Source organism: Lepisosteus platostomus, chromosome 3, assembly GCF_059453375.1.
Source record: "Lepisosteus platostomus isolate fLepPlt1 chromosome 3, fLepPlt1.hap1, whole genome shotgun sequence".
Lineage (NCBI taxonomy): Eukaryota > Metazoa > Chordata > Actinopteri > Semionotiformes > Lepisosteidae > Lepisosteus > Lepisosteus platostomus.
The window spans coordinates 75,499,368-75,522,135 of record NC_142613.1 but is presented as its reverse complement, the minus strand read 5'-3'; the positions used below and the strand labels follow the sequence as shown (position 1 = coordinate 75,522,135).

General features: G+C 42.9%; 2 protein-coding genes and 1 long non-coding RNA gene across 6 annotated transcripts; 2 read left to right on the top strand and 1 right to left on the bottom strand.

Moving 5' to 3' along the window:
• Positions 1 to 992: 992 nt before the first annotated feature.
• pcmt1 (protein-L-isoaspartate (D-aspartate) O-methyltransferase) lies at positions 993 to 11,634 on the bottom strand. 3 transcript variants are annotated; one of them, XM_088626850.1, is made up of 8 exons: positions 11,251 to 11,634; positions 7,630 to 7,734; positions 6,727 to 6,758; positions 6,183 to 6,287; positions 4,349 to 4,469; positions 3,456 to 3,541; positions 2,922 to 3,150; positions 993 to 1,862 (listed from the first exon to the last, which is right to left on the bottom strand). In XM_088626850.1, the coding sequence occupies exons 1-7, from the start codon at positions 11,429 to 11,431 to the stop codon at positions 2,971 to 2,973; spliced, it is 810 nt and encodes a 269-aa protein (XP_088482976.1). In that variant the 5' UTR covers positions 11,432 to 11,634; the 3' UTR covers positions 993 to 1,862; positions 2,922 to 2,970. The 3 variants fall into 3 exon arrangements, with proteins under 3 accessions (XP_088482976.1, XP_088482975.1, XP_088482974.1); XM_088626849.1 differs by having other exon boundaries at positions 2,930 to 3,150; positions 11,251 to 11,633; XM_088626848.1 differs by having other exon boundaries at positions 2,981 to 3,150; positions 11,251 to 11,632.
• Positions 11,194 to 22,654, top strand: nup43 (nucleoporin 43). Of its 2 annotated transcripts, none has more exons than XM_088626847.1 (8): positions 11,194 to 11,306; positions 17,764 to 17,886; positions 18,806 to 18,883; positions 19,788 to 19,950; positions 20,159 to 20,294; positions 20,519 to 20,670; positions 20,841 to 20,957; positions 21,992 to 22,654. In XM_088626847.1, the coding sequence occupies exons 1-8, from the start codon at positions 11,304 to 11,306 to the stop codon at positions 22,219 to 22,221; spliced, it is 1,002 nt and encodes a 333-aa protein (XP_088482973.1). In that variant the 5' UTR covers positions 11,194 to 11,303; the 3' UTR covers positions 22,222 to 22,654. The 2 variants fall into 2 exon arrangements, with proteins under 2 accessions (XP_088482973.1, XP_088482972.1); XM_088626846.1 differs by lacking the exon at positions 11,194 to 11,306 and adding an exon at positions 16,568 to 16,804.
• Positions 12,069 to 13,465, top strand: LOC148675483 (uncharacterized). Its single transcript, XR_015935538.1, has 2 exons — positions 12,069 to 12,392; positions 13,221 to 13,465. It is a non-coding gene; the product is annotated as an uncharacterized LOC148675483 (long non-coding RNA).
• Positions 22,655 to 22,768: the final 114 nt, after the last annotated feature.

Here is a 22,768-nt window from a genome sequence, read left to right as displayed (position 1 = left end):
TCTACGACTTTTCACTGAATTCAACAGTTTAAACTTTTCCTGAGTTCAGTGGTTTCATATCTGAAACTACATAACCTATCTCAACGTCAGATTAAATTTCTAAAATGCAAATTTCGTTAAAGGCATAAAAAAATGAATTCAACTGCAGATATGAGACCTCGTAAATCAACCAGATGCAAGATCAGGCTGAACTAAAATGTATATTAAATGTATATTGGCCTATTAAGCATGGTATTGTAGCTCTGGCTTTATGAAAAAATTGCAAAAAGACCTGCTATCATAGAATATCATCATGCAAAATTTTATACAAATTAGATTTAAAAATTTATTTGTAGGCACTGCAAACTGTCAAGTTGTGCTGAACTGTTGGGAAAATCTTAATTTAAACTATTTATAAAACTTATACTGGCAAAATAGAATAGAAATACCGATATCCATCTAGAAATAACTGCAATTTCCATGGTTTTATGGGACAGCTGGACTAAAACCAATTGTTTCCATACATCAGCAATAACAATTCAGAAAGAAAACATTGCTCAGCACATTCATGGGTCATCCTCAGTTTGGTTATTGCACTTGACCAAAGCTCACGTCATATTGCGTCTAGTTTTACTTTGCAATCATTTCCCTTTGCTCGATTGAAAAGCCTTGAAATCGCTCTGAAAACAATCTGCAAGGTCAAAGCCAGGCATTGTGATTGCTAGGCCCCAGTCTCTCTGGTAACAGGGCTCGCCTGCTGGCTTGAACTGCACTGGAGCTGGAAGAGTCACTCAAGACTGCCAGCTCCTGTAATATAGGAGAAGGTTTCTCAGTTCACCTTTATTTCCAGAAATGAAACGGCCCACTTCCACGGATGACACGTGGTAGCACTGCACACAGACAAGACAAAATAAATAAAGTCTTGGTAAAGTGCTGATTGTTACTTGTTTTCATAAGCAACACATTAAAATTGCAACCAGCTTCTTTAGCCATAGATGTAAAAACAGTAGACATTTGCTTTGAGTTCAGATTTATTTGGCAAAGCAGCACTGAATTATATTACCTGTTACTTGTACACAGCATGTTACTAGTCATGTAAATTATAGTCTGCAGCCAATTCAATACAGCAAAAGGAAGAGAAAAGCAAAGAGCTGTGAGAAACCCGTAATGCAGTGTATAAACAAGATTTTTCAGCTGTCAGTCTGTACAGGAGGGTTGACAGAAACGGTAACTATAACACCATTTATGTACTGTGAGACTTTGTGCTGTGTGTTTGTGCCATACAGATTAAATGACAGAAAGCTGTACTTGCTGCATTCCGCTGTTTAAATATTGTAAGCTGGAAAAATGCTGAAAAATGTCAATATTAGCGCTGAGCAACAGAGATGTCTGCATCTAGAAATCTTGGAAATGCGCATAGTGTTGTAAGGTGCACATCAGCGAGTTATAATATAGGCTTTACACACTGCACAAAAACAGTCCAAAAATAAGGAAATATGGTTTTCTCCAACTTAACTAGAATGGAACTAATTGGATGAGAACTAAATTTTAATCATTGTTACTTATTTTATCCACAAACTGACAAAGTCTGTACCCTGCATCTGCCTCCAATGAAAACAATAAAAGAAAAAGCTCCCAAATGCAAACTTCTTTTGTGTTAAACTGCTACCAGTCTATCTTTGAGAACAACTAGTGGTTGTTCCACACCATTTTTTTTAACACTTGGGGGGAAAAAAAAAAGTCCCAAAAACAAGCTTCAACGCGTTCCTTTTTTTGTTTTGTTTTTCTTGAAATCCACCAGCTGCTTGAAAAGGGAAAAGTCCACTCAGGTTAACACTATAGTGCAGGACATGGATATGCTGAGGCTGCTTCACAGTTCATCCCTGAAAGAAACACAAAGACAAAGCTTTAAAACTCCAGCGTCGGCCCCCTCACTGCCATCACAGTGCAAACAGGCTCAGCACCTCTCCAGCCACAGCCCGCAACAAAAGAACTGACATTCACAATGCCGTCTATGAGCAGTGCCACTGGCATAAAGCCGTGAAAATTTAAACTCTCTCATTTAGAAAAAAGCACTGGATGATATTTAAAGGTGTATGTCAACAGGAACGGAAATATTTCAGTCTAGAGCAGCCCAGTCATTTTGGGGTTATTGAAAATCCATTTGCCTCGTTTTCGCACGCATGTTCTTACAAAGACCATTCAGTCCCGTTCCTTACCTGCGTGAGAATGCTCAGTTTAGCACTGAAATGGTTAATTCAACAGGTAACTGTAGGACAAATGGATTTCCACGCCACCCCACGCAAGCGCGGAGTTCAAATCCTTTGGAGATGAAGCTCAGGCACACAGGCTGATGAGTGATAATACAAGGCCTGTGGAATGAAAACTGGTTTCTATTTTGTCCCAAATGTTCTTCTAGTTTTATTTTTAGTTTCAAAACTGTCTCAACCAGGCCAAATCAAGATAGCGTAATACTGATGGGTTTTTAAAGGTGGAATGGGATTATGAATACTTTGATAATCATGTGTTTTTTCCATTTTATTTCGACAGGCGACTGTCAGAGCTAAGAAAAGTTCCATCATAGCTCATATCATATCATAGTTCATAAATCATAAATCCCTTCTGGGACAGGCGATCCGAAATATTGCAAGGGCTCAGCAAAGATGGCAAGAATTGTAAAACATGCCGTAACGTGGTGCAACAGTAGTCTCATCTTTAAAGAAAATAACACCAACAATACAACAGAAAAAAAACCCAAACGCAATCCACCGGCCATGTTAAGGAGGTCAATCAACACATTCCCAAACAGTCTGAAAAACGACTGGTACATTAGTTTTGGTCAATTCAAAAAGTGCAGCCATTTGCCATGGTATGGGGTAGCAAAAAATGATAACAAGCAGCAAACGCAGCCCTTGTGATCTATTATCTGCTCCAATCCACACCATTTCACCTTGGCGACTCTCTGCAGGAGAAGAAAGAGTGAGTAGAAAGTCACTTCCACCTGGACCACTGCTTGTCTTTGTCTGTTAAAGGCACGTAAATCACTCCCATGAGAGGCTTCATTTTGGTGCTGCCGTCCTCCAGCTTGTCGTACTGCTCCAGCATCTGGTTTCCACCCGCGGGGCCCACGGGCAGGATGAGCCGGCCGCCCGGCTTCAGCTGCTCCAGGAGCTGAGGCACAAAGAGCAGACGGGCGGGTCGCCCTCAGCATGCGGCTCGGATGGCACTCCCAAAATAACCTGGGGGCGCCACTTTTAGTCTAGCGCTCGCGTGCAGGGACAAATGAACCACAGGCAGGGGACTGAGGACGGGCTACAGTGAGCATACGACAGACTCTGGTTGGGGGGGGGGGGGGGGGGGGAGGAAGGACTGTGAAGCCCATTCTGGAAAGAATGCATGAAAGCAAAGAATGCAAACTAATCAATTATATTAAAAAAAAAACTTCATTTTGGGGGCACTTCTGGCCAAGAACTTACTGCCTGAGGAACAGTCGGTGCTGCCGCCCCTACATGAATGGCGTCGTAGGGTGCCTCCTCCGGAAAGCCCAGCCGGCCATCTCCAACTGCAATACAGGGCAGAGCAACACAAGTCCTGTGACGGGAGCTTGATGAGGGTGTTCATCTGATGTGGTCTAACACAAAGCTGATCACCAGAAGAGCATTGCAGTGGCTCTGTGGCTCAGGATCTGCGCCTGTGGCTGGAAGGTTTCCGGTTCAAATCCCGCAGCCGGCAGAGGAATCCTACTCCGTTGGGCCCCTGAGCAAGGCCCTTCACCCCAGCTGCTCCAGGGGTGCTGTACAATGTCTGACCCCGTGCTCTGACCCCAAGCTTCTCTCCCTGTCTGTGTGTCTCATGGAGAGCAAGCCGGGGTATGCAAAAAGACAAATTCCTAATACAAGAAACTGTAGATGGCTAATAAAGTGATCTTATCTCTCTTGCGACAGGGAACGGAGCTTGCGCAATTAGGGTTTTGCAGTTTGTGTGCGTCTGATTCTGATTTCTCAGAATTCATATGGCAAGAACTACATCTAAAAACAGAACAGCTGGGAGCTGATAAAACTGCAACGATGAGTCAACGCAAAAGCTCCATCACGTATAAAGAAAATAGCCACACCTGAAGATCGCAGGGGGAAACCATGGAAGTCACATTCCACAAAAACAAAGCCCCTCCATCACCTTTAATTTTCAGTTGGCTGTGCAAAATGTTTTTTATTAATTAACCCCTCTTCCAGTGGGGTTTCAATGGTAATGTACTATGAAAGATTATACGATCTCTACATCATTTTCATTCGAACCTGTACAAGATGATTCAGTATTACACATCTATGTTAATTTCATATACAATTCAATATATGGTGCATTTACTTACCAACCAATTTTACTCTGCCTGATGTTATTAAGCTGGGATCATCTTTCTTAACATTGTTTATTGAATCATCAACAAGTTCTTTAATATGATCAATTCCTATGACTTTTCCTTTGGGGCCAACCTGTAAAACAGAACGATTATTGTTCTTGTCAGCTGAGATTTCATTCCAGGTACAAAATGCATTCTGCATGCACTACGCTTTCCAACATTTTCTCCCACACTCCAGTGCACAATGCTTTCAAATCCCACTCTGACTTCATTTGAATGTGTTAAGAGTGCAAAATCACCCACCAATATGTAAATGATCTTTCTCTGATTCTACATTGAGTGATCATTATTGAGGCAAATGTTATTCTGTATTCATCAGTCTCCAACCAATCCCAACCACCTGACGGGCCTCGCAAAGATGATCAGAACTATAAAAAACTCTGCTGCTGATGCACACAAAAATGTCTGGTTAAGGGCTCATCGTGAAACCGCTCGAGGCTATCACGTAAAATACAAAGAGAACATGGTAGATGATATAACAAATGCTGTGATGTGATTATTATGCTGGTTTAAAACAAGCAGTAGGTCTCAAATAAAATTTCTCATAAACATTAAATCAAAATTGAAAAGGTTTAATTAAGGCGATAATAAAAGCTTACATCTAGGTGCCCAAGCAAATATCACCGATCTCCCATATGGCTAATATGATGAAGCCATAAGAGTGCACATTGGGCACCACTTTTCAGAGATTGTTAGGTCATATTTGGCTATTTAGCGGACTAGGACTGGAAACTGGCAGGCTCCCCCAGGGCTGGCTGCATTTGAGATCCATGTAGTTTCAAGCCAGCCTCAGCTTGCTGTGTACAACAGCGATTGCTACGCCCGGGTGTGTGGTCACACTTGCAGCGTAGCCAGTGATGACCACATTAGTCATCTCCACAAATGACGCCGTCTGTGCGGCAGGCTCGCATTGTGAAGAGAGAGGGCCACGGGCACACACTGTGGAGGACGCGTTTACTTTCGCACTCCTGTGCTCTTACAAGTGCTTGCAGCAGCCAGCCCAGCTGAATAACAGCTGACTTGAATGGTTAGTTAGAAAACAACAGATGTAAGATTTGGAAAAACTCTTCTCCAAGAGTGGACCACCAAAACGGAGAAAGAAGGAAAAGAAGAGAAACGCAGCTCATAAAGATGTTGAGTTGTTTTTCAGGAAAGTGAGGACAAGGGGGTGTACAGAAATACATTTATAGATATCCACACAGTGGGTGTGTCAAGGCAATTTCTGCAGAAGTAAGTGCAAGTTCTAGATTCCCCTGCTATACATTTAGAGAAAGTAACACATCCAACCCCTTAACATTACACTTTAATCAGCAATTACGCTGAAATGAACAGCTGAAGGTTAGATAGTTGTAAAAGAAGACTAATACTTTTCATTTGCATACAAAAACCCTAACTTAAAACATAACCACAAGCGCTACCTAAAATACTGTACTAAACAGTGACCACTAAAGGCCATGCCTAAACTTTCGCTTTTCATCTTTCACATTAAGGTAGATTTTGACATCCAGCACAACAAATGACAACAAAATGCCCTTTTCCCCCAAAATGTCTCATAATGGAGACACCCACAGGGGCAAATGACCACCAGAATGTTGTACCAGCAATTGAAAGTGAAGTTAACAGCTTGAAGGGGGCAGTTTGAACAACAAAAACTATTCGCAGAGACATCTTGTTTGCGCCGTATGCATGTTCCTAAGCATCATGCACTTACAGTATGAGCCCCTATTTTTTAAATGTGGGCGTGAGAGAACGTCACCCCTGAAAACATTATTACGCACTGACTCACCATCCGCGCAAAGCAGACTGACAAGATCCCACTTCCTGATCCAACATCTAGAGCTTTTGCTCCTTCATACAGCTGATCATGGAGAAGTTCCAAAGCATATGCATGCTGCAATAGATAAAGCAAGCTGTGTGTCATATCCGTCTTAAAGGCCATTTCTAATACCATTTTATGCATTAAATTGCTGAAATTATGTTTTTTTTCCCCATTAGAAATCTACAGCTACACCTGCCCCACAGATTCAGTACAACTAAACAAAAAATACAATCATTTAAAATACTTTTAATACTTTTCAATGCAAACGTTTAGAAAAAATGTGAATTCTGAAACTTGAATATTTCGTATTTATATTTGGGTAAGATACAGTATTTACTTTGCTATCAGCTGTAAAATTAATCCATAGATCTTTTTTTAAATAAACAAATAAACCACTGCGGCTCAAAATTAAAAAGTGAGTAGGTGCCAAAATCCTCTGATACAGAGCAGCACATCAGTGGATAGACTAAAAACAATCTGCAGCCTTTTAAGAGCAATCATTAAAGCTTACCATGTGAGGAGCACTGATAGTTGCTTGGAAACCTGTAAGCAAAAAAATTTTGGCAAATTATGCCTTATAACAAATTATACAAATATACAAATGCAGCATTCGACAACTATTTTAGCCAATAGACTTGTTTTAAGCAGGTAGGACAGATAAACAGTCATATAACATCAATATTGTTATTTTAATTACTTAAACTTGTTTCTGGTTGTACTGGATTTTTGGAAATGCATAGCAAATTCATTATCTATGCCAGCTCTGGTTCTCTTAAATTAATCTCAACTGATTTGTAAGCAGTCTCCGTTCTGTATGACTGCAATGTTTTTTTTTAATCTCCGAATTAATTTTACCATAGAGGGTCATCAAAACATCTGAACTGAAATTAGCTGAAAGTCACCGAGAGATGCCCATCTGTGTGCACTGTGCAGAAAGCCTCAACTCTTGTTTCTTTTGACAGTGAAACGGTTGGGATTATCTGAGCTTTGAGCAGGCTTGCCAAATACATGACGGTCAATCAGTAGTCAAAAACAAGCCTTTAAAAGTCAAGGAATAGCTCATGTTTAAATTTATATTACAAAAATGCATTGACTTGCTATGAGAAGGCTTGCTTTCTGTGTGTCAAAACTACTGTCAGCCACTCCCAGAAAACTCCTGCTACCACTAAGACTGCTAGTACTTCTGAAAAGAAATTAGTTAGAAAAAAACAGGCTGTGATATAGAACTTTATTAAAACAAAGTAGTTCAGGTGGGGAGCTGCGTCAGCAGGCGAAGGCTGCAAAGGAACAAGTAACAGGTTTATTCCATGCTGGAAAGAGAAGAAAGGAAACACAACGTTTTCGGCTGTGGAGCCTTCTTCAGGTGAGAGCAAAACACTGCCACTGTATTGATCGACGTTTCAGATGTATTTACCTATTGACTGGGGGGAATCCATGTAAGGATTACATTTCGCAAAGTGTGCCCGGTCAGTAGCCAGCATGACTTCAAACACTTTATCTGATTTAATGATCCCATTTTCTGTAGAGAGAAAAAGAGAAACAGATATTTCCTGCAATCGCACGTCTCCCATCCCTTTTCAAACCTCCTGCCTGCCCGATGTCTTGTCATGTGGGTCTGGTGATTACTCTCTCTCCATGACTTACTGTACTGCTGACACCTCCTGCCTTACATCACCAACCATGGAGCCCGGTAATGTCTTCTGGGTTTGTATTTATTAAAAAAAAATAAAATAATGGAAACAAACTAATAAATGTCAATAATTTCAATTTTTGTCATTAAATGCAAAGTACAGCACTGAATTCACCCTTAATTATAGGAGCAGTGGCTCTGTGGCTCAGGATCTGCGCCTGTGGCTGGGAGGATGGCAGTTCAAATCCCACGGCCGGCAGAGGAATCCTACTCCGTTGGGCCCCTGAGCAAGGCCCTTAACCCAACTGCTCCAGGGGCGCTGTACAATGGCAGACCCTGCGCTCTGACCCCCGGCTCTCTCACTATCTGTGTGTCTGTGTGTCTCATGGAGAGCAAGCTGGGGTATGCGAAAAGATAACTCCTAATGCAAGAAATTGTAAAGGGTTAATAAAGTGATGTTATTATTATTATTATTATTATTATATCATGGCCTCTTATTGGTAACTCTAAATATGTTTCTTTAGGGGTTAAATAACCTCTATATACAACATTTTAAAAAGAAGAGGTGCCTATATTACAATTATGTAAACAAAATATCAGTCAGGAGACTTATAGTCATGAAATACATAGGGGCAACAAAATGACAAAATAAGCACAGGTATAAAGAAAAAAAGCCTAGGAATTAGACTACACCACTTAAATGTTAAAAGGTCTTGAAATGAGAAAACTCAAAAGCTTGCATTTAAAAACGTTCTTTCAAAAGCAAAACTGTACTGTTCTACCTGTTTGAAATTAAGACAAAAGTTAGTCTTCAAATCGAAAACGCTGCAATTATTTACAGATTACAAATGACACATCACAAAGATACCACATATTTTATGGATAAGGTGTAACTCGGCTTTCACCCCAACTAGCTATACTCAATACTGAGATGTAATAAAACAACACAGGGAATTAAACAAATAGCATTTGAGGCATTTTAATGCCCATTAATACAGTTTGCACTCAGTAATTTGGGTTAGTAATGCATACATTTCAATCAATTAAGAATGTAAAAAAAAACATAACCCCTTATGATTTTCCTAATGTATGAAAAATTAAAGTTATGCCGCCCTGGAAAATAAAAGCTCATCACTCAAATTCCCAAGGGTCAAGCACCAGATGTGGTAACTGGGTATTTGATTTTTCCAAGCTGTGAACAAGAGGGTGGTTTTCCTCCATTTAGCTGCTGTACCACAAGAAGTGTCACCCCAGATCCCCTCTGGTTACCTCAACCACAGAGACTGAACATTTGAATAAAATATTCATATTTTCTGGCATTATATGCACTGTATTTGTTTTACAAATAACTCATTTTTTGCATGTACAGTATAACACGTCGAAACAAAGTAATGACATTTTCTCTTCTTAATGCAAAGAGATATTCACTTGAGTAACTTTGGTGTTCGTTTGCTTGACTGAAAAAACAGCGCAGACACTGTGACAAAACGCCTAAGCTTAGCGTAACAGTACTCTTTACAGAATATTCTGTCACCACAGTCAGCTGCACCTGAAGGAAAAGCTCCTATCTGAACACAGCAAGACCCTGCTGTAGTACATATATAAATATAGCCCACTAAACATCCACAGTCAAAGGTGATACAGAGACTTGAAGTGTAAGTTACACGATGATCTGGACTTTATATAGAGAACTTGCTGATCTGAGATGACCTTCTATGTCCAGAAACTCCTCCCTCCCTCCCTCCTGATAGCTGCAGTGGAGGGCCAGACCACAGTGACAGTGCATATTCTTCCAACACTCACTGTACACCCAGCTCCTGCAAAGCAGAGGGACTACGCAGGGAAGCTCACATGCAAGACAAAGCACTATTTTGGAAGCTACATCAAAACAGCAATCACAACCAATTCAGCACTGTGCTGAAATGAGTCATACAATAAATATATGTTGGTTAAAAGACTACAGGATAGCGCTACTACACTATACTTGAACCTTTTGCAGAATGCCCTTAGTCTCTCCTGTATTCTGTTTTTCTGAAGAACCCCATGTTTATTTTTTAGCTGTGCCCACCTTGGAAAGCTCGAGCCTGAAACGTGTGGGTTTGACAGATCGGATCCCTCCTGGGTGGGTGACTGCGAGAGCACCACTTGCTTGACGCGTGGGTTTGCTCCGGTCTCTCTCTCGTTCCGACATCGCAGAAATAAAAACATGCAGCCAGCTGTCACCTGCGGCCCGTACAGGGCGCACTTCACCTCACATCCCTTTGTACGGCACGCAAACGAGATCTGGAAACATCCTCCAGCATCACCCACCCTTCTGGCCGACGTCGACGTTGTCGGTTAGAAACCCAGGAAAAAACAAACCTCTAAATCTTAAAACACGACTATTGTGAGCATCATCATCGCCGAGTATAACTCGGGTTTGGCTGGAAAATGCATTTGAGGTCAGGGTTTTTTTTTCTTTCCTATTTGAGAGTGTCCACATTACCCGGACTCTGTCAGGTTGTGTGTACGGTCTGCGCAGCGTGTGCTTCGGACTTTGCGCCTCAAGGAAAGCGCCGGCCCGCAGGTGAACAGGGCGCTGCGCTATGATACCGGGGTGCACCTGCCGCCTGCTACACCCCGGCAGCAACACGAGCCACGCGTGCCAAACCACACCGACACGACAGGGACACGACAGGGCCACCCCCCTCCCGGTGACCGCTGATATGCGGCTCTCTTAACGCTCAAGGGTGCGCGAACGTGGCTCCCTGCACTGGACACGGGGGATAGCCGGCTGCCAGGCAATCATTCAAAGCGACTCCCCTGTCCGAGGTTTGTGCGCACTGTGCAAGCCGGGCAGACTGGCACAGCAAACGAACCCCTTCCCGCGGCAGGTGGGTAACGCGGACGGCACAGCTCTCTTCTTGCACGCCGGCGCAAACGGGCGAAAACTAACTTTGCCAAAACCCCACGCAGGCACCACTCGCGTTTTGCCGCCGCCGATATGCCTGCAGCTGCGAGATGCCCGGTCAGCTCCAAACGTGCCTTTTTAAGGTTGCGTCACGAATGCTGGCATGCCCCGCTCCGGAGAAACGGTCTCCGAGCTATTGCTTTTAAAAGAAAACAACGCGGCGGCGGCGGCTGCAGACGCGGCTGGGCTCCGGCGTTTGAGGGGCTGACACGCCCCTTTCCCCCGAGCTGCCGACACGCCGAGATGTTTTTCCCCCCCGCCACCATCCAGGCTGGACCGCTACACCACCGGCAGCGTTACCCCCAGTCCGCCCCCCCAGCCGGGTACCACCGAGACCGACACCGCGGTCCGGTCCGACGTGCGTCCGGACCCGCAGCGGGAGGAGGCGGCGGCGGCGGCGGCTGTGAAGGGCCGGCTCCCCCCGGCGGGGCCAGCCCGCTCCGCGGCGGACTTACTGCGGAGGTTGTTGACGAGCTCAGCGTGGCTGGCGCCTCCTGACTTCCAGGCCATGGTGAGACACACTCTGCGGATCAGGTAGAGAGCGGCTGTCAGTGCCGCGCCTGCGCACACGGCCTTGCCCACGACGCTGACTACTTCCAGCGCGGACGGCGTGACGTCACCGGCGCCGCCCGACATGGCTCTGCCCCCCAGCGACGCGCGTCCCCGCCGCCGGGGGAGTCGGCCGCCGTGGGCCGCTGCCCTGTCAGTGCCACCGCGGTGACCTGAGCAGCCGTGCGGTGCGGTGCGCTGGCTTGCAGCTGCGTGCGGGCCGGACGCGGTTCCGGCTGTTTATTATTAATCGTCTCGGACGGGCGGCCTCGCAGGCTGTGCCTCTTTCCTCCACCAGGCGGAGCGAGTGTGTGTGTGCGCGCTCCCGCGACGAACACGTGATGCCGCTTGGGGGGTTTTTTTGGGGTCTCGGCGGATGACCGGGGCAGTGGGGGGGGCATCTATTTAAAAGCACGGTTTGTAAATGCCTGGTTGCAAATGTGAGTGAGACAACCATAAGGGCAAGGCCGTTACGGCGTGAGCCCAAGAGCTAGACATCCCAAGTCCACCGGGTCACAGCCACAGACACTGGTTCTTTCAAACCCCACTGCGGTTTCTATCTGGACGATAAAACATAAGCTTTTCCCTTACTGCCCCTCTTCACTTTTAATGGAACTTATATACATTTCCCTTAATTTCAGTTCACTTCCCTCCACAGAATCTGTATTTCAAGACTCACCATTGCATACAACAGGCTCTGCACTCTTCAGTGTGTGAGGTAGGGATGGCACCCCCCTTAGTATTCAACGTTTTTATTGTTTTTTCCGGAAAAAAAAAGAATGTCACACAGTGCCAAACCCAATAACAAACACGCGTGAACAATAGTCATGGCAAGACAGGCTGGGTCCCTGAACACACTGTGTAATTCCAACACTAATATAAAAAACAGGAATAAAGGAGTAGGAACTTTTAATGGAACACGAATCGGACCACATTAATAAAACCCAGCTGGAGAAATGAAAACTGTGAAGTAAACGTGTGTGTGTACGCAACACGATCAATTTGATGTGAACTTTAAAACAACCGTGGGAGCAGCAGGTGCCTTTAGGTAAGATATTCCACACATTGATTTTTCATTAAAAAAAAATCAGCATGGTCTGATATACCATTTCTTATGGCCGCAAGTGTTGAAAATATCTAAATACATAACAGAATAATATCACTGTTCAATCTGTGGACTAGTGTAGTCTGCGCTATTTTACTAGAAAAAAAACGTTTGGCAACGATCTGGGAGCAGCGTCCTAGTCGTGGATGATCCTGTGGTTGGTACTCAGCTCAATGCTTAAAAAATACGCCAGGTCGATCGCTGCTGAAATGAGTCCTCACAGGTAAATATGATCATGTTTTCAAATGCAGACGGAACACCTGATGCCCTCTAGAGGATACCAAAGTACAAGACTACAGATACTGCTGCTAAACTAAGCAATCCAGTACAGTACCAAGCGGAACACTGGGTCGGAAAGTTGTTGGTTTTCTTTACGTGCAAATTGTTGTACTTTGCCTGAGGTGTTGCCTAATTGATATCCGTGGATCATGGCCGTCCGGGGTAGTAGGATCTCCCCAGGGTTTTGCCGAAGAATACCCCCGACTTGTCGAAGGTGTTAACCTGCTGGAGCCTCCCCGACTGCGATCGAAGAAATGAGGGGGTGTCTCTTGGGCCCCGCACTCCAGGTTTTGTTAACTCTGCGTGTTGTTGTTGTTGTTGTTGTTGTTGTTGTTGTTGTTGTTGTTGTTTGTTTTTGCCTCCGACTCTTTGCCCCGTGGTGGCTCTGCCCGAGGGGGCTGCACACGTACAGCGCCGTGAAACAGCGGGGTGCCCATGGAGCGAGCCTTGGGCATTTTAAAACCGCGTTTTGCTCGTCTCTCGTTTGGTCAGGGTACCAGCGCCGTAAGAGCCAGCGGTATCATTGCCACGTGTGGTCCGCCCCAGCCTTGCTGTCAGCCGGGATGAACTGCCTGTACCATCTCCAAGACTTTCGACACGCCAGCTATATCGACGCTCTTATTGTTACTGGCCCACGGCCAGGGGCAGTGTACTGAAGAGCCGTCATCGATCACCTCTGAAAAGACCCTAATAAGAGTGTTTTCTTTAATAAACCCTACAGAAAATAAGACACTTTACCCCGTGTACGAATATCCTTGTTCCTCCATATCCCTTCTCCACTCTCAGAACCTCCCGTGTGAGACCTCCCACTGTAAACAACAGAGAGAAATGATGCCCAGATGAGACTGATCACAGTGAAGAATCACTTCCTGTTTACTTATATGCATTTCCCTTAATTTCAGTTCACTTCCCTCCACAGAATCTGTATTTCAAGACTCACCATTGCATACAACGGGCTCTGCACTCTTCAGTGTGTGAGGTAGGGATGGCACCCCCCTTAGTATTCAACGTTTTTATTGTTTTTTCCGAAAAAAAAAGAATGTCACACAGTGCCAAACCCAATAACAAACACGCGTGAACAATAGTCATGGCAAGACAGGCTGGGTCCCTGAACACACTGTGTAATTCCAACACTAATATAAAAAACAGGAATAAAGGAGTAGGAAAAAGGAAGCCAGAGATGTGGGAGAGATAAGCGTATGAAAAAGAGAAAAGAAAGAAAAAAAAACTCCCTTTATGATTGAACCATGAGAAGTAGGTCTATTGATAAGATCACTTTATTAGCCATATACAATTTCTTGTATTAGGAATGTGTCGTTTCACATACCCCAGCTTGCTCTCCATGAGACACAGGGAGAGAAGCTGGGAGTCAGAGCACAGGAGCAGTTGGGGTGAAGGGCCTTGCTCAGGGGCCCAACAGAGTAGGGTTTCTCTGCCAGCTGCAGGATTTGAACCAGCAACCTTCCAGCCACAGGCACAGATCCTTGGCCACAGAGCCACCTGCAGCTGGTTCGTTTACAAGGATGTATTTCAGTGCCTGTGTACAGCAGGAGAGTTCGGGGTATTTTACAGGGTAGAACATAACACACAACAGAAATAAAGGCAAATATCAACAACGTGAACAAGGAGGAAAGACAAACACTAATTAAAAACCTGACTAAACCTGATAGGTGACTGGTCTAGATTTTAACTGTAAAAGACTGAACAGACACTTGTTCCTGTAAGAAGGTGGCCTCAGCAGAGAGTAAAACCCTGCTTGATACACAGCGGTAATGAGAGATGCTCAGGTGCTCTGTACTGTGGGGCTGGATGTGTTGGCTTTAAAAGTTAAAGTAAAATTCTGAATTGGATACATTTGGGTAGAGGGGATCCAGTGAAGATGTTTCAGAATTGGGGGAGATGTGTTCACAGAGAACACGTTAGAAGTCGAGCAGCTGAGTTTTGGACCACGTGAAGCTTGTTTAGGGAGCTGGTCGGGAGACCACTGTAAAGGCTACTGCAGTAATCCAGCCGAGGTGTGACCAAGGCATGAATCAGGGTTTCTGCAGCAGTGTGATCAAGAAAAGATCGAATTCAAGCACATTTTCTGAGATGAAAGTAAGAGACTTTACAGGCGTCTTTTATTTGTGCATCATTTATTTGGGATAAAAAAGACCACCAGACAGGTGTCATTGGTGTACGGGGTGCTAGTTGAAAAATCGAAAGAATCGTTTGACTGTAGGCTTCAATCGTGGAAGACAGATATACAAGAAGACATGTCTGCGGAAGAGTGGAGTGAAACTTGTTTGAAAGCTCAGACTCAGACTGTGAATACTAGCTTAAAACTCTTACAGTATACAGTAAGTGGATACGAAGACTGTATATCACACTACATGAACTTCATCAGTTCTATCCTAATTAAATGCAAAGATAACAAAGGTACATTTTTTCACTGCATGTGGGAATGTCTGGTAGTTCAGGGTTTTTGGAAGAAGTATGGCATAGATTTTCTAGAGAATAATCGGGGTAACATCTAGAGAGTAAAGGCTTTCATTAGAGGAACTGCTTTATGAAAGGTATCACATTTAAGCCCTGTATATAACATGTATTTATGTTAAAAAACAAACACCTGGGTGACTTGTGTTTTGAATCACTGCCATTGTATGAGTTATTGGAACTGTCTGGATGTTTTATCACATTCTTCCTTTTTCTTTTCTGTTGTTTGGACATAGTTCGTATTTTCTCATTTCATATTAAATATGGAAAAAACAATAAAGATATTGTTTTAAAAAAAGACCACTGATTTCTCATAGTAGGGCATACTTTTAGGCTACTGTTTCCAAGTTGTAGAGAATTTACTAAATGAGATTCATCTTCCCTGGGGTTTATTCACATCATCTCAGGTTTTATCTTATTTAAATGGAGGACATTTCAGCCGGAAGTTCACTCACGCAGTTTGACATAATTGAAACATTGCATTATGGATTACACAAGATGTAAAGCTAAATTCCATCAGTGTAAAAATTAAAGCTGACACCAATAAGACTGCCTGATGGGGATAAATAGACTAAAACAAATAAGTGCTAGGGCAAAGCCTTGGGAGACACTTGAAGAGAATGGGGCAATTTTGATTAAAATTTTTATCTGCAACAAATTGTCCCAGGTTTGACAAACAGACCAAGGCCGTCTCTGTACCGTATGTACCGGCTGGTTAAAAACAGAAGTCAAATGAGATTGTAACTGAATGCCGACTAGTTTCTTTATGATTTTGAATATTGTTGAACATTTGAATACTACAATAAGTTTCCCACCAAACGCTTAAGAACGCTTAAGATTAAGTCAAATGAACGATATCATTTCAGTAATAAGCTGCATGAACCTGATGAACATGGGATCTAGTGTTCATTTTAGTACGATACTAGATTGCGTCTATAGTAAGAGTTGGACCAACTCAGTTGGGTTCGTTGGAAGCGAGGACATTTTATTATGGAGCCGTGAGCTATTTTCTGCAACTGAAATTCGTTGCAACTGGTATTGACCTTGGTGGGTACTAATGGGGACACTATAGTGTAAAAATAGAAGACGGAATCTTCCTCGATAAGTACAGTCTTCAGTTTAGTTGCCATTGACCACCTGTTAAGCTTGTTGAAAATGTACAGAGACATACCATTACTGGTGTAAATAGTATATGTGATCAATTAAAGATACCATTAACAGATGACATGAAACACAATATAGGAAATATAATAATAGAGCATATTTTCAATCTCATTCAACTACGATTTTGTAGATAGTTTTCATGTTTCTGCAACCGTATTTAACCATGTGAACGACACTTGTCTTCGCCGAGGATCCGTACTCACGTGACCGTCTTGTGAGCCGGAAGAGGAGGAACTGACGGGATCCGGGGAGCCGCAAGAACAGTTCAAATTTAAATGATATTTTAATGTGAGCTACAACAATAAAATAGCATTTTAATGGAGTACATAAATGCCAAATTTGTGTCTCAGAAGATCAGTAAGACACGATGGAGACCGGTGTCTTCTGCATCCCTCCAAAAGCCAGATATATTCGCTACAGGGTCTTGGGATAACGAGGTAATTTATAGCTGTAATAAGCATGAAAGAAATGAATGGATGTCCTTTCGAAAGCAGTTTTGTTTTCGTAAAAATTATAAGTCTTTTACTCAAGACACGCCAGATTAAGACCAAGCGATAAAGCCGGTGTTATGTTACATTTCACGTTTTACTAGGTGGAAGTCGATCCTGTATCCCCAGCAGATTTGAGCACACTACTGTCGTTGCTTCCAACCCTTTCTCAGTTTTTTGTCTCTCGTTACATTGAAAACATTGAATATGTCTGACTTGATTTGGTTCTGTACTACATTTTGTAATTGTAAGGCAACGTGGCTCCGTACGGGACAAGCCAATAGGCTCTACTGTTCAGCTTTACAGAGAAGTGAATGAAGCCGTCACAGCGGCAGTTATTAAAAATTCCTCACACTTACAGTATAGAGCGCTTTTCTGGACACTCCACTCAAAGCGCTTTACAATAAGTAGGATCCCCTCCACCCCCACCAGTGTGCAGCCCCACCTGGATGATGTGAAGGTAGCCAGAGTACACTCCCCACACAGCCGCTCTCAGTGGGGAGAGCTAAGTAATGAAGTAATGGAGATTATTAGGAGACCGTGGAAAGCCCTGGGATTTTTAAGTTTTAATAACCACGGAGAATCGGGACCTCGGTTTTATGTCTCATCCGAAGGATGTCATTTTTTTTTACACTATAGTGTCCCCGTTACTATACTGGGGTATCAGGACTACACAGACCGCAGGCTGAGCGCCCCCTGCTGGCTCCACGTATACCTCTTCCAGTAGCGGCCTTAGCTTTCGCAGGAGTCTCCCCACAGGTACTGGCCAGCCTCACGCAGCTGAGCTCCAGTGGGCTGCCAGCTGTAAGCTGCAGGCAGTTGTCATGGTCGAGGGGTGTTTTTACATGCGGGATTACCTGATAGAAAGGAATATCTTCTTGAATGCCACTTTTGCATCATTGTGCCAGGACAATAAAGTTTCCATATGGTCTGTGGGGGAGCTTAGCGTCACCAGCATGGAGGATGAGTTTGAAGGAGATCCCCAGCTACTGTGTGACTACCGACATGGCGGTGATGTCATGGACCTTCAGGTACACTTGTTCTTCATTCGTTTTTCTATCTGGAAATATGTTGTACATTGTTTTTTTACTACGATTGATCATTGGTCATTTTGAAAATTTCTAAAAAGGGGCAGTAACTCTATTTTCCTCTTTCATATTCTCTCAAGTGAGGTGAATAATGGAACTGTGGTATCTTAGCAGACAGTTTAGAATTTTCCACAGAAGGAGGTTTCAGAAAAAAACATGGAAGGGCAGTACTAGGGCCAAAAGACATTTTGTGGGAACTAGTATGAAACATCATTCATATTATGTATGATATCAGACACTTTGTGTTTATTCCTGCTTATGTTTGGCTGAAAATTCTAAAGTTGTACTCTCTTTTAGATTATGTCGTATTGATTGTATAACATGTCTAAAAGTAAACATTTTTGTGTGGATACAGAATTTGCCTCTCCCCAGGCAATGGGTACAGTACAATGGGTCTTGAGCATCAGAAGAAAATTCCTAGTTAACAGGCCATAAGTGACATTCCACCTTTCTTTGAGTACATTTGAAGTAGTAATATCAGGCACAACGTAAAATGTTCATACATTACTGTGTGATGCCGCGATCGCTCAATATCAAACAGCGTCACTGTTCCTCAACCTCGGACACATTTCACAATTCTTCCAGAAATGCTTTGTAGGAATGATGTTTTATTCCTGTGAATGTAATAAGTCCTTTATTACTGTTGCTTTATCCTTTATTCTTCTTTCGATGTGTTACTGGAGGATTATGTAGGTCAGCCTTCAAAGCAATATACTTTTCTCTCATTCTCTGACCTATAAATGTTAGTTGTGAATTAAACCTTGGTATAGACTTAGCTTGGTTTACTCTTTTTTTATTCGTGTTTATGACCATTTTACATGCCCTGTAAGGCACATTTATTTTCTTGTGATGTTTCTTTTAGTTTCTGGACCATGAGAGAATTGTTACAGCTTCATCAACTGGAGCAGTTACCATCTTCCGACACCATCACAACAGCCAGGTAGATCTGTCTTTCTAATGCTTTCTTTCAGAGTTTAGACCTCATTCTGTTTTGTTCTTTCAGTTCAAAACTCTTTTTTTTTGGTTTTGCTGTCTTTCAGACTGTGTTTCTGTTTTACTACTTTTGTTCTCTTCTTTGAGATTCTCTGGAAATGTGCATATTCCAAAGAACATAATATTGAGTTTGATTGTAGTAAAGACGTTATTTCAGAATGTTAGAATAGGATCATGTTAAAGTTAATCTGACTCTGAGTTCTTCTGTGTTGCTTATCTTAGATCACCCTGGAGGGGTGAAATTAACTTAGCTTTGGTTTTGAATTATATCTTTTACTCTCTGCTTCAGAAAAGCATGTTTGTGCATGTTACTGGCACTCCAAAATATAAATTTTTAATTCAATATTTTCATCATAACTAAGTTCCTCCGAGGTACAGTAGCTCGCCTTATCTCATGTTAACTCCCCGAATCTACTACATCGCTCTTCCCATCTCTTCACTTTGACTCTCTGAAATGATTCTCAAAATATAAAATGTAGATGTTCCCAATATGGGTCCTGACCTGCTGCTTGTATAACAGACCTGGACAGAAATGGCCTGTTGGCCTCAGACAAGCGTGAGTCTTTGGAGCAAGATAGAATTACAGCAACTGAAAGGACTTTCAGTTGTTTCCTGGAGGAAAAGAGTCTCTCTGAACTATCTCTGTTTATCTCTTTTTGTGTGATCTTTCCACAACAGGACTTTGGCAGTAAACATTCCATAAAAGTCAAGTTAAATCATAATGACAAACTACCTCAAAAATCAGGCAAACCTCCTCTGAAGCTGTTATGTTTGGATGATGGTGATGTTTTGTTTTGTTTTTAAATCAGGGATTACAAGTCAATCCTTTTTTCCAAAATGTTTTCCTGTAGACCCTCTCTGTGGCTCAGCAGTGGAGTCAGGCACACTCCTACTCCTGCGGCAGTGCCCCTTGTACAGGTGTGGTTTGCAACAGCCCAGAAATTGTCTCGGTTGGAGAGGATGGCCGGATAATTCTCTTCCGAGCGGACCATAAAGGAGTCATACGTACCATAGGTGTGTACAATTTCAAAGCTCACAGTTGTCTTGGAAACAGGTTTAATACATTTTTGATTTATTTATAAAAACGTGCATGCTTAGACATTCAAAGCTATTCAGTCTGCCATGCATTCATGTATACTGGTATTTGTGGTTGAAGAAGGAGCTGCTATTTAAACTGTTCGGTTCACCCACATTAACAGCGTATTTTCCTTCCTTTTCACAGACAATGCCGATAGCAGCACAATCCACGCTGTAACTTTCTTAAAGACAACAGAGGTCCTGACGGTCAATTCTTTTGGCCAGTTGAAATTATGGGACTTCAGGCAGCAGAGAAATGAACCATCACAGATTCTATCCTTGTGAGTTCACTGGTTGTTAGAAATACTCTCAATTAAAGTTTTGAAGAGAGCTTATGGCAGCTCACCATTTTTTAGAAATCTACAAAATATTGTTAACCCCATATTTAATTTTTGTGAACATATTCAGATTTGAGCTATAATAGGCAGGCTTGGAATGCACATTATGGAAAAAATGGAATGCATAACTGCGTTCTGTTAATCTCAGCTGTTTTTCCACCTTACAGAACTGGAGAGAGAGTGCCCCTACACTGTGTAGACAGACACCCCAACCAGCAGCACATAGTGGCCACTGGGAGTCAGGATGGCGTGCTGTGCATCTGGGATGTCAGACAGGGAAGCATGCCATTTGCGCTGATGGAAGCACATTCTGCTGAAAGTTAGTAATGGCTTTACTTTGTATTAGGCCGTCTGTTTTTTAGCGAACCGCCAGATACTTTTAATACCTTTCCACTAGATGACGGACATTCTGTGCAGACATTATGGCTGTTGTATTCGGTGAGTGCCTTAAAGGTAGGGAGAAACTAACGCTGCTCTTTTGCGTCCCAGTGTGGGAGGTCCACTTTCACCCCTCTAACCCGGACCACCTGTTCACGTGCTCTGAGGATGGCTCTCTGTGGCACTGGGAGAACTCCACAGGCATCGACACCCCCTCCTTCCTGCAAGGTAAGAGTCCCCGTTTGAAAAGGAGTGGGAGAGGCGCACACGTCCGTAACCTGGTTTTGACCGAATAGAGCCTCGTTTTTGTTAGGACAGAGCGGAAGGCTCAGACTCAACCCCTTCTTCATGGCGAGGAGCTCTTGTCATGTCATGTTCGGGTCTAAAAGTAATGCGTGCGCTACATGGTTTATAAAGGCCTCAAGTATAAAAGTTACTGGATAAATCTGAACAAGGAGTATCATTAAGAGGTACAAACGCACAAAATATTCACCACTTTTTTTAAATAAAAATTGCCTTAGAAGCATACAAGGGACAGTACAGCATTGCAGATGTATCATTCTGCCATAGAAGTATCATTTCCTGTACATCTGTACATGTATGACAGAAGTCACAAGGCATTGATTCCTGAAGCAGGAAGTTAATATCGGATTATATACTATTCTTTGCAGCCCATTCTTGACATTTATTTTCACCTTGGGTTCTCTGGAATGTGAAGGACAGGCAAAGCGACCAGTGCATTTCGATATCGAGATAAGAGAAGATAAAGATGACAAAGCTGACGTGCAGTATTCTTATACAAACAACCTCTTCTAGTAAAGTCACGTACACAACCAGTGCAGAAGACAAACTAAAAGACGTGATTCACTTTAAGTTCTTTGTTTAGTTTTCAGAATTAAGAACTTAATAGCTTTGGAGCTTAAATAACATACTAGGAATAAGGAGTCACGGGGGTTAAATGATTTTAAAGTGAAATATCTTCAGTTTCAGAATATAATGCACTGCAGGACCTTTTCCTGAACAGGTGGTTTCTAACTCTGCGTGGGGTGGATCCTTGTCTCTCCTGGCTTTTGTTCCAAGTGAGATTTCAATTCCAAACAGCCTTGGTATTTATTTATTTAACTGAACAAAAGAAATGTAGATTAACACATTTCCACTGTTAACACTGCAGTTAGAATGTTAGGGAAGGTAAGGTAGAGCAAAAACCAGACGATGGAATATTAATTTCAATAATAAAGGATTCATTTTTGTTTTCCGAAAAGGTGGGAGGAACACTACCATCACGTCACGCAGCACAGTTGCCCCTCACAGCATCAACCAGTCCTTGATTAGCTCCTGGCTGAGCAGTGACTCTTCCAAGGGCCGTCTGGAGACGACAAACATGCTTCCTGGCGAGACAATGTCTGTGAACAGTCTGGACGTGCTGGGGCAGCACCTGGTCTGTGGAACTGATGGAGAAGCTATTTATGTCAGCAGACATGTGCCAGTATAACAGAAGGCAGGCTTTGTTCTGTATTGGGGCCCTCAATAGCACACACTTCACTATTGCATCTGGTACTGGATGATTCCACACAGCTGTCTTGATAGTTAAACAACTGACTAGTCACTCGGGAACCACTTATAGAGAACATGCTTCTCAAGGCATCTTAAACAGTTCTGGTCCTTTTCGGGTCGTAGGGATTTACAATTTCATCCTGTGCTCATCTCCCTAATATAAGGCAGCTGACAATTTAGTAAGCATGTCGAGGCCTACTGGAGTGTGCTGTTGAGGGCTGGAAGTGAGGAGCACTGTTCTGTTTAATCCCTGTCCTGTTTGGAAGCCAGGAAAAATAGTTCAGTAATGAAAACTGCAAAGCGAATAATTCTTTTTGTATCACTATTTTTTTAAAAATAAAGAATCTTTGCAAAAAGCTCTTTGCATACAATGTTGATGTGGAAATGTATTTTTGTTAATAACCTTACATTATTTGCTTTTAAAGCTCGTTTTTAGAGTAGTCGGTCAAATGATTTACAGCATGGGACTGATATTTATGTGCTCT

What these genes read in the sequence shown, in the direction of transcription:
- pcmt1 (XM_088626848.1), bottom strand. Translation starts at nt 11,431, where the DNA reads ATGTCGGGCGGCGCCGGTGACGTCACGCCGTCCGCGCTGGAAGTAGTC. An exon ending in GGATTCCCCCCAGTCAATAG is followed by an intron (nt 6,759 to 7,629) that starts GTAAATACATCT and finishes TTTTGCTTACAG; the next exon opens with GTTTCCAAGCAACTATCAGT. An exon ending in CTATCAGTGCTCCTCACATG is followed by an intron (nt 6,288 to 6,726) that starts GTAAGCTTTAAT and finishes TATCTATTGCAG; the next exon opens with CATGCATATGCTTTGGAACT.
- nup43 (XM_088626846.1), top strand. Translation starts at nt 16,685, where the DNA reads ATGGAGTACATAAATGCCAAATTTGTGTCTCAGAAGATCAGTAAGACA. An exon ending in GTGATGTCATGGACCTTCAG is followed by an intron (nt 17,887 to 18,805) that starts GTACACTTGTTC and finishes TGTTTCTTTTAG; the next exon opens with TTTCTGGACCATGAGAGAAT. An exon ending in AGGAGTCATACGTACCATAG is followed by an intron (nt 19,951 to 20,158) that starts GTGTGTACAATT and finishes TCCTTTTCACAG; the next exon opens with ACAATGCCGATAGCAGCACA.